At 39.9% G+C, this 11,270-nt stretch overlaps 1 protein-coding gene across 5 annotated transcripts in view; it reads right to left on the reverse strand.

The window, feature by feature from the left end:
* The window catches only part of LOC111227696 (metastasis suppressor protein 1-like), a 54,043-nt gene extending 44,278 nt beyond the window's left edge, over positions 1-9,765 (reverse strand). For all 5 annotated transcript variants that reach the window (XM_022753339.1, XM_022753336.1, XM_022753338.1 and 2 more), the window contains exons 1-3: positions 9,263-9,765; positions 7,230-7,291; positions 1,335-1,408 (exon numbers count right to left, since the gene is read on the reverse strand). In XM_022753339.1, coding sequence (XP_022609060.1) covers positions 1,335-1,408; positions 7,230-7,291; positions 9,263-9,334 — 208 coding nt within the window. In that variant the 5' untranslated portion in view covers positions 9,335-9,765. The remainder of the gene's footprint in view (positions 1-1,334; positions 1,409-7,229; positions 7,292-9,262) is intronic.
* Positions 9,766-11,270: the final 1,505 nt, after the last annotated feature.

Genomic DNA, 11,270 nt, shown 5'->3' on the forward strand with positions numbered 1-11,270 from the left:
CCATTAAAACAGTAGCCCAAATTGGTATTTTCCCCAGATATTTGAGCTACTGCAAAAAATGATCAAGCTCAAAGGTGTTATCAGCACCAAACTAGTCATAAACATTTTATTTAATTCCATTATTTAAAGATAAAGAATTATACAGATAAGAGGATAAAGATATTCATATTAAAAGCTATTTACCATATTAAGATGTCAAAGCATTCATAAGCCTGTACAAAGTATGATAAGCAAAATAAAGGCTTACAGGCAAGTGGTAAAAAAAATGTGGTACCCTTAGAGTCTGCCTCACCTACCAAGGGTATAGGGTTTTTAGGAATATGTAAATCTGTAGAACTGGCTCACTACTGAAAATATGGCCTGTAATTCAGGTAATCATTATCATTATAATACCCTGGTACAACTGTCATGTGGACAGGTTATCCACCTGTGATACAGACAGCAGCATGTCAGGGAACAGTGTATTATAACTCATTATCCATGTTTGCCTCTCTGCTGCAGAGCTCAGCTGTAAAGTGAAACTTTGAGCAAATGGGCACATAAATGATAAGGGCGTTATGTTATACTGTTCACCTAAGACACAGAATGTAGAGAAAATGGGGAGAGAAAATGATGTAAGAGCAGATGAAAGATGACGCAATGCTCTTCAGCTCACTGAATCTGACTCCTTCATGGCAAACATTTATACTGTGTGTGTTACACAGAAAGAGGGAGAGGGGAGAGAGAATGATGACTCTCTATATTCCCCCATCTCTCTTTAGCTCTGTTCCTCCCTCTCTTTCTCTCTGCAGTGAGTGAGGTGATGAATGTGTGTGTCTGTCTCAGCTCCTATTAATAGTATGGAGCAGGGCTGGAGGTGTCAAAGCTAGGGAGAGATGAGATCTCTCACTTTCTCTCTTTGCCTCTCACACACATACAGAGTTGAAGCAGACTCTACCAGAGTCCAGATGTAGCAGAGGTGGGGTGTAGGTGGGGGTGGGGGGCAGAAAGCAGACGAAAAAGGGTAGAGGTCGAAGACAAAGCCAGCAGCAGAGCTTCAAACAGCATACTGACGGATTTACTACCTATACGATAAAGCAAACAACCCACAGAACTTCTCAGCACAGTGGGGTGAAAGACTGGACTTGCACAGCAGAGCTATACAGACAAACACACTAACACATAGGTGCCCAGACTCACACACTGTTAAACAGCGAGTTAACTGATTTACCCAGTCAGCTCAGTATGGCAACAGGGGTCTGTCAAGACAGAATCCTAATTCTTTAAAGACATGAGGAATAAACAGAGAAGACCACTCATTTCACTCTCAGTCACATCTGTGTGCATATTCCTACCTCGTGAGTTGGTAGCTAGGTCGGCCACTTTCTGAAAGGCATCCAGGAAGGCAGCCACAGCAACCACTGTCGCTCTAGGAGAAAAGACGAAGACAGGGGTTTAGGTTTAGGTTAAGAAAAAAAAAAAAAAAAAAAAAAAAAGACTCTACTGATATGAAACAACTTACAGCAATAAAAACTATGCAAAAAAATCCCAGTGCAATACTCAGGCAGAAGCTGGATTTCAAATCAGTCAAATGTTACATAAATGCGCACGCGCAGCACACACACACACACACACACACACACACACACACACACACACACACACACACACAATGTTACTAGCTGATCTGCAGTAATTACATACAGGTGTGGGCCAGCAAAGACATAAACTGATAAGATGACGAAAACATATGTATTAGGCCTCCTTTTCCTCTGAAAGTGGGAAAAAAACATCTTTTGCACATGTATGCAGCATATGTGTCCTACAGGGGTGATATTTGCATCATTTGATTATGACGCCAATATTACCCGTGATAATTTGAAAATTAAAGTAAGCATCATTCTGCATGTCTATATTGAAAGTGTATGTATGCAAGTTAAAACTTAAATGTACCCTGCTGTGTGAGGAATGTCTATGTGATTACTTAGAGACCACTGGAATCTGTCCGGCTCAGCAGAGCAGCTTAGTTTGCCACACTTACAGGTCAGTGAAAGGATCAGTGTGGGATCTACCCTGTACAGCTCTGAAATGGAACAGGGGCCCGTGACAAGTTCGCAACCCATACCTGCTTATCTGTCATCTTGTATAATTTACCAAGTATTTTCAAACTGCAGCATACAACACTGCCTATACATAACAGACTGAAGAAAGGGCAAAATCCAGTCCCCTCATAAAAAAGAAATGGGAGCTTGGTGTAAGATTACTCTCTGTTTTAGTCATTACAGACACCACTTTAGTGGTATCCCAATTGATTGCCTGTCTCGCCTCCTGTCTGACCGGTTACTTTGCTAGCTGGCAAAAGGCTGCCCCATTGGATGGAAAGCTGACTGGTTAAGTGGCCAACACAGACTGGCCTACTTCAGAAACAACACACCTCTCATGATGAAGATCACGGGTATTGAGATGAAAGTCCCTTGGTACGTGTGTGTGTGCACGTGTATGTGTGCGATATCTGATCTTCTCAGCAGAGACAAGACTATAAGTCATGAATGCTACACAAAGAAAAACACAATTGTCTGGAAATTTTCCAAGGCATGTTCAGTCACAAAAGGTTGTTTCTTCTAACCCTGAGTACCGTAATTTGAAAACAATTGTTACCTTCCATGGGCCAACAGAAAACCCTTGTAACACTTTGAATTTCCATAAAAACTCTAGACAGATACCTTTCACAGCTGGGCAGAAAACAATAGCTCAATATAAGACAATGGTGACTCAAGTTTGACTTGCCAATGGAACCTAGTATTTTAAAGTTCACTGGCGGTGGCAGTAGTGCTGTTAATGCATGGGCTTGAAGTGGGGTGATATTTTTAAACAGGAAGTAAACTGATTTTACATATCAGTCTGTTACTGATGTATGTATGTGAGCGAGCTCCCTAAATCTGACAAACTGCCTCAACTGATGTCACTTGAGGCAGAATTGATTGGTGCTGAAGACTGAAGTTGGAGAAATAAAATAGTCTAGGGGTGTGGGGTTAGAAAGAAGTGGGGGTACCTGGCCTCTGTAGCCCACTCATCATCTTTGCTTGAGACTACATTACCGATTATGAGCATTACACACCAAAATCTCCAACTGCACTGCAAGAGGTCGAGTTGTAACATGGGTAATGTAGGCGCTGTGCTTTGAAAAGGATAGGTGAAATAACAACAATACCTCTGGTTCTGCTGTGTCAAATTTGATGTTTTTTGAAACTGTCCAACAATGAATTAAATGCTGAAATGGTGGATTACTCTTTTAATGCATGTCTTCTGGGGTTAGAGGAAAAAACATTAAAGCTAAAATGTTTAGATTTTTTTTTTATCTCAACTGTCTCAAGACTGTTGAAGTTGTCAGTTATTTCAGCAAGTTACAGCTGCAAGCATGACAGAAAGGGAAACCAGAACATAACTGATCAACTGATGAACAATACAAAACCTTGAGCCAAAACATAATTTTGACTCAAGGTTGTTTATTGTTTCTACATTCAAGTGGCTGCCAAGTCTTAGCATTCAGTCAATGATGGAACAATAATTTCCTTTATAACTCAAAAACCCAATGTAATATTGGCTAATATGTGCTGTGTTGTTGCAGATCTGACCAGAAGATCCAAGGGTGTGTCCTCCAAATGGAAAAAGAAACATACGCGCAGGCACACACACATTCCTTTCTATTTACAGCCCAGTGTGGGCACCAGAGGAACCTCCAACTGATATCTGCCTCCACTAATTTATAACATGTAAACATTGGTGGATCATACTTTACCTGCACTTGCACCAAAGTCTTGTGCAGTCAACATTTACTTATTGATCCAAAACAGGTTTATGTGGGCAGTGGTTTTAACTGAAGCTTGCTTTTAGCATCAGTGCACCAGAGCACTGAAACAGTGTGCAGTAGTTTACAACAATTACTAGTAGTGACTATCTGCTGTAGTGTGTTCTGTGCTTTTATACACTTTATATATACACATTCAACTACTATCAGTACAATGAGAGGAAAGGGAAGAATCATAGCTTAACACTCCACAGAAAACAGCAGCACTGCAAGAATTCAACGTGAAACTTTACATATTTTCCGGCTCAATCGACAGTGAAATTAGGTAACTTCTCAAGAAGCAAATTAATACTAAATTGCAAGGACAGAATAATCAGGTTTTAATTTCAGCTCTGACAGTCAGCCAGAAAGCCTTAAGACTTCTGTGGCTGTACAGATTAAAAAAAAATTGCTGCTACAAGCTTTCAGCTCTGCACAGTACTCCAACAATGACATGACTGCTACCATTGGCCTTAAAATCTGCAAACGCCCCTGTCCTGGAGTCAAGACAAACGACTTTAACATATCTATTCTGCAAGGCCTTGACCAAGCCAATCTAAAATCCCCATAGACCCTGTTGTAGTACAGCAGAATGATCTTTCTGACAATGATACAGTCAGTGCTGCTGCCCCCAACCATTCTTAGTTCAACAGAAACTGGAATGTGACTGTAATTCATCTGCATCATAGAAAGGCCTCCTTCCCAAGCCCAAATAAATTTTGTAAACCTAAAGTTCATAAGTTGAATTTGAAGTTTTAAGGTGGTCTTTTTCTTCACATCATGAACTTTAAACCAGGAGAAGGGAGGCCTCTGTGTAAGCCTTGCTCTGACACAGCTGCATGAACCATGACCCACCAACCAGACCAAACTCTGACAAGTTAAAAGAGGACTGTGATTAGAAATCAGCCAGCCTATATTCCACCCTGCCCACTTTCTTCAAAGCTTTTTCTGTGCTGATGCATATATGTGAGTATATATATGTGTGTGTGTGTGTGTGTGTGTGTGTGTGTGTGTGTGTGTGTCTGTGATGGCTGCTTAAAATCAGAATAGCCAGAAAAAAAACACCATATTTGGACCAAAAAATGACAGAACAGCCCCAACACTGTAATTGGTTGATTTCCTAGTCGCTTTGTGAGAGGGGAGCAGAGGGGCTAAATTACAGAGTAGTCTGCCTTAGGACGTCATTACACAAACAGACATATGCCGCTACCACTGCTGGCTAGTCACTTATCCAGGCCAAGGAGGGAAGGTGGGTGTGTTTGTGTTTTACTGTGTGTGTGTGTGCACCTCTATCTAGTCCAGTCCCTAAACAGATTACAGAGGTCTTTGGGTGGGAGGTTATCATGTAGTCATAAGGTCTAATTTGGCCACATTTGTAGTGGCTTGAGACCAGCTTTAAAGCAGACAGAAAAAGTCTTATTTGTAGGTCACCAAGAGCAAGCCCAGATAGCACACTCTTATTAGTGCTCCAGCAGCAAGGGCATCGTTACAGCCAGCCATATGCCACAACCACTGCAGCCTGGAGCGGGGCGTAGGCCAAGCTTTTATATGAATGACACTCAACTCATTCTGTCAAGGAGAAACTGATCTTTTCTGGGACCATCACTGGACTAATCCTGATAGAACAAGAAAGCGGTGTAAAGCTGCAAAATGAAGAGGTCAAAGTATGGGACAATGATTATACATTATAGCATATTGATATATTGGACTGAAGACAAAGTTTTCACACACATCTTCATCATCAAGCAACTACTGACCTACTATGATAGGGTAAAGATATCTCACTGACAGTGAGTAGTGTAGGTTCAACTCACCTTCTCACCAGCACAATAACTGCAGATTTGTTCTTTTGTCATTGCCCCCCTGTCCAGACACACAGACATCCTACTGCTAAACAGCCAGTCATTAGCAACAAGGCCACAAATACTCCCCTGAGCTTTAGCATGGCAGGGTCACATATTTAACCCCTCAATGATGGAGACACTTGAATAACATATCACCATTAATCAGTCTTAATACTGCGAAAATGGAAGAATGGGACACTGAGTGGCCCCTGGAACGTATTGTTAAATCCCTGAGCCTTTATACAACTGTCAATCCTCGTCTGTCTGTGGACACGTGGACACTTAAATGGCTAGAGAACTGCCATGCATTGTTAATCAAAGAATAATTTAGACCACGGGACATCCGTATTTACAGTAGTTCCTGGACAATGAGCTTTTATTTCAGCTGTCATAGGTTGTTTGTCTCTTGACACGTGGCCACTTAAAGCCAACTAGGAGAGGTGGCTGGGACTGGCATCCATTGTCAGCATAAGACTTGGAATAATTTTGGCATGAGGTGTCCAAATATACAGCATTAGAAAGACAAATTAAATCAGGCTTAAAGAAGACTAAATGGGGGAGAAGAACACATATTGACCTCTGGACAGTATAGTTAAGACATTGGGCTTTTATGTAAACTGTCAGTGCTTGTTAGTCTCAGGACACATGGCCATTTTAAACTTCTTGGGAAGAGTACTGACACTGACATCTAATGTAAAAGCCAGATAAAATACAAATACGTTGATAGAATGAAATAACGTAGAGTATCGGTTATGCAACAATCACAGTGGTATTTCCCTACCAGTACTGCTGTGTTACACGTCACGCCTCTGATTCCAGAACGCTGGCGTGCTATATACAAATCACACACTGGGGTAGCATAATGCCAGCTTATCTAGTTCAGTGTAAACAACAAAGGTGGCATAACGAGGGGTCTTCTTAGTAGCGATATAGTGGGATTCCTATATAAAAAGGGGCTAGTTACAGAAGAAGAGGGTGCTGTGAGATGACATAATTAAAAGAGTGCTAGTCAAACCTCAAACAAACAACAATAATCTGGAAAACATGATGGAAATTTGGCATTTCTGTTTTATATATTCATTTGTGGAAGATTACTCATCAGACCACACAGATCTGATGGTTTTGTTGGCAGCAATTTCTTGTCAATCCAGTGGAGCGGAAGCTTTAGAGGAAGTCACATTCCTCATGTACATCATGATTTATACTCTGACGCATTTTTCTTTTATCACCTCTGCCAAGTCTAAACCCTTTTTTGGGGGATATTTCTGGTATTTCCACATTTTTTTTTTAATGTGCAATATGAATATGCTTAAAACAGGTGAATGGGAATGTACTTAATGTCTACATCAGTTTAAATGAATAAATTAAATCATTAACACCATTAGCCTGCGTAATATTGAAATTACTGGAGCAACTTAATGACTAACTGAAAATGTTGATTTCCCCTCTTTTTAACTTTTTAATTTATCTATTGTAATAGTTTGTTATAGTTTATGTTATTAATAAAAACACACAGAAACATATAAATGTGTTGTACGTGCATACAGACATGCTCTCACCTGAGCTGTGACTGCAGTTTGCCGGCCTTGGTGATGAAGTCCTCCCAAATAGGGTAGCTGCTCTGTGGTAAAAAAAAAAGGGACACAAACATGAATGACACAATCATCAGAACACATTTCAATATTCCCACAGTTACATAACAGTTCAATCAACATGATGCCATACTGATGCCTCACCCTATCTGCAGGGCTTAACAGAACTAACCAAGCCTTATGCTTTCCCATATATGTAACCCAATTAAGTCACCGTCCAAAATATGTTTTTCCATATTGCTGCCAGAAGACCTGAGGGAATCTCAGAATTTAGGATGTAAGAATTAGTTTTACAGTTTTGTATGTGATGGAAAAGCATGAGGTGTGATCTATATACAGACTTAAGATCTAATGACAACTTACTTTCAAATATTTCCAAACAGCTTGCTTTCAGTTTGCTCCTACTTTGTTTAACTTTTTATTATCATGTTATCTATTAATGGGACAACAGACATTACCATCATGTCCTGCATGTGTTAGGCTGCAAAATGGGTCACAGGCCTCTTTTGGAAAGATCCCCACACAACAAGGGCACTAATACTATGGTATAATGAGCCTGGTTCCCAATGGGGCTCTAAATTTACCCAATTCAGGTCCCGGGCTGAAAATAGTTGAAGAGCCTTTTATCAAAACTATCACAGAGAACAAGTGGCCTAATGCATCGACAAGAGGAGGCTAACACAGCACAGTAGTAACACAGCACATGACAAAGTGATGAATATAGCATGAGCACATGTTTGTCACTGATGTGCTACTACTCTCAGGGGGCTGAGGAATGTCATGTTATGCTGTCAAACATTACACCCAACAACCATTTCTCTACCTACAGTAACCCCTTCTCTTGCTCCCATTCTTTGTGTCTCAGAGTCTCCCTTACATCACTTTTTTTTTTTTTTTTTTTTTTAAATCTCTGGCCTCTCTAGTATAGCTTTCTCTCTCTAAAGAGGTCATCACTATCAGCTGCTCTAGTGCAGATATCAAACACACTCCAGAACCATGGCAAATGAGCTTTCCCTGCATTCTCCACTCTTGTTGACAGATTAGGTTTACATAGAAAGTCAGTGAGATGTCACTTTGTTCCTTGAGTCTACAACCCCATCCAGTAGTTCTGTAAAAGAAAGGGAACACTTAAAATTTGAATAGCTTATGTAAAGACAAAGCAAAGCACTAGCTATTTGCATATTTTCACTGGTGTTGTCTGCAAAGTCTCCTGACACTTAAGAAACAGGGGGACTGCTTAGTCAAGTGAGACATAGGATGTTGAGAAGTGCTGAATGTCTGAGCAGTATTCATAACAAACTTGGTGACTCTAGGAGACCCTATGGCTGGCCATTTGACCTACACATGTCAAAGCCTTCAGACCCTGTGGACAATTTTCTACCCTGACAGCTACATTCCCTGCATTCCTCCAGTCAAGTACAACAGCTGGGAAATCTGCTAATTGTCTCATCAGCCAAGCTCTGCCAAAATAACATCAAAATAAGATGCCCTAGTTTTGTGACTGATGTTGCCCTATTTAGCCTTTAAACCAATGTCGACTGCTGCATCCACTTCAAACTGGAACAAGTTAACGTCTTTTTCCCCAACAAGAGAATGGAGAAGAATGGAGCAGACTGCAGTCAAATGTAATAATTTAACTACCACAAAACGAGAACCAATGCAGGTGAATATATGGTAAGACCAGAATCACTATACTAGCGATCATTAACAAACATTTTAAACAATATCCCAAATTCACTCAACTCTACTCCGTTTTTATCGACTTCTACATATACAATAAAAAAGGTTGGTGTGGCTCATAGTTGTTCAGAAGTCTGACAGTTAGCTCACCAAATTATCGTTGGTTAATAACATGAATTTCTTGTTTAGTTATCTGTTGTAGTAAATCCAAATTCACAACCAAAGACGGATGTTTGGAAAGTTAACTAGCCGCTGGAGTCAGATTTTGCTCAACTGCTCGTAGATAACACGACTCGTGTTGCAAAGTTAAAATTTCTTACTTTCATGTCTCCGATAACAGTTTGGAAAAGTCCTCCGAGCGCGCTGCATTCCTTCTCGATCACAGCCTCCATTTTCAGGACCAACTCCACTGGTCAGTCCCGACTCGGTGAGCCGCTTTCAGTTCGCCACCTCCGCTCTCCAGGAAAACCAAAAACTCCAATTGAAAATAACAAAAACGAACTAACCTGTGTGAAATGGTTTCTGCTGTTCTGACACTGATGAACAACAACTTTTAACTCTGTCAAACTTGTACAGAAACGCAGCTCAGTTCTGCTCTGCTGAACCGTTTACTTCCAATCAAAAGACGCTGTTGGGACGAAAAGAGAAATTTAAACCCCCCTCTCCCCTCCACGCCGACTCGGTCAAACCCATGGCTGTACCGTCAAGATAATGTTTTGCAGTTTGCTAGTCGAAACTAGAAATAATCCACGGTGTTCAGCTAAAAACGTTATTCGCTGTCTTGACAGGTAAATACCGACAGTCAGACAGAGATATACCAACACTGCCGTCTCAACACTGAGAGAAACGATACGAGAAACAAGCGTCAAGTCTAACTGAATACGGGAAAAAGGCTTTTCCGGTTGCTTATTTTCCACCAAAATAAAATGCTGGATTAATGAAGGTTTTAACGTTACCCTAAATATATCCGTCCTTCTAATATAATGTTAATTATACTTTTGTGTAATTTCAAAATTACCATTTGGTTAAAGTTAGTAAGACAAGTGTTAATCAAAGCAAGACACTTTGAAAGGGTTATTCCTATATACCACTACTATTACTACTACAATTAAACTAAAAATTAGTCTGATACCACAATATACAGTGTTTCCTTCAGTTAAACGCATGAATCAAATATTAGAGGTTCCACTCACAGCTCGGGGTAAAACTTAAAAGTAAAACTTTGGGACAGAATATGTTACCTTTTATTGTGATGGAAGGCCCGCGATACTTCCGCTGTAAGTATGCTCTTATGAATCATAATTGATGGGAGCTGCAAAGGTGAGCGGTGGGAAATAATGCCCATTCACGAGTTGTTTGATGCTTTTCATTCTGTAGCATTTTACTGTACGAAGACAGACATTAAACAGCAGAATATATAGGACAGTCATAAAAAAATCTCTTCTAAAACTCATACCCCTGTGAGTTTGACTGATTTAGTAAGTGTTGAGGGTGCATGATACAAGCACAATATTGTACAGCACCACCAGCATTTTTTGTTTATGCTAACCTCTTGGTGTTTATGTATAAACATAGGATAAATAAAAACTCATGCAACAACGTTGAGTGGTTGTAGATAACGGGGGACATCTAGTGGCTGAAATAAAAATAACATAAAATCACTGCAGGGAGTTAAATGGAAATGTTACTTTAATTTCATCCACAGGAGCAAATAATGAATCTATTATGGTGTGGTTGCTATAAATATCATAGTTCCTAGGGGAATTTATAGATTGAAATGTTTATGAATTGCTGCAAGCACTAACATTTCTGTCAAAGATAGCCATATTAGCCTTACGGACTTCTCAACAGAAAATATTTATATTGTGTACTATTGTGCACTAAACTATACTACAGTACACACTTAACTATTAAGTTCAGGGTCTCTGTGTTAAGTAGCATATGCATATATGCACAGAAAGAGCAGAGAAAAATCTAGTCTCCACCCCTTTTCGATTTCCATGTGTTGCTGCATAAATAGCTGCATACAGGCAATAGGCAAGACACAATGTGCTTATAGTCAAGTCTGACAGAAGTTTAATTTGTGTTATTTATTACAAATATTCGTGGAATTCTCAGATTTCTCAAAACAATACACAATCGTTATAATGCATTGCTATTGAGGAGGATTGCATAAATACAACATTTTAATTGTCACAAAAGGAAGTTGTAATGATGCATAAATAATGTTAGGACAGGGGTTACCAGAATGCCAGAGAAGCTTCATGTCATGATCTGCCCCTGAGTGACTTTCCGTACTCTATATTATTTCCTGTTTTATTTTGAAAC

Source organism: Seriola dumerili, unplaced genomic scaffold (assembly GCF_002260705.1).
Source record: "Seriola dumerili isolate Sdu_G_001 unplaced genomic scaffold, Sdu_1.0 BDQW01000191.1, whole genome shotgun sequence".
In the NCBI taxonomy this organism is placed as follows: Eukaryota; Metazoa; Chordata; class Actinopteri; order Carangiformes; family Carangidae; genus Seriola; species Seriola dumerili.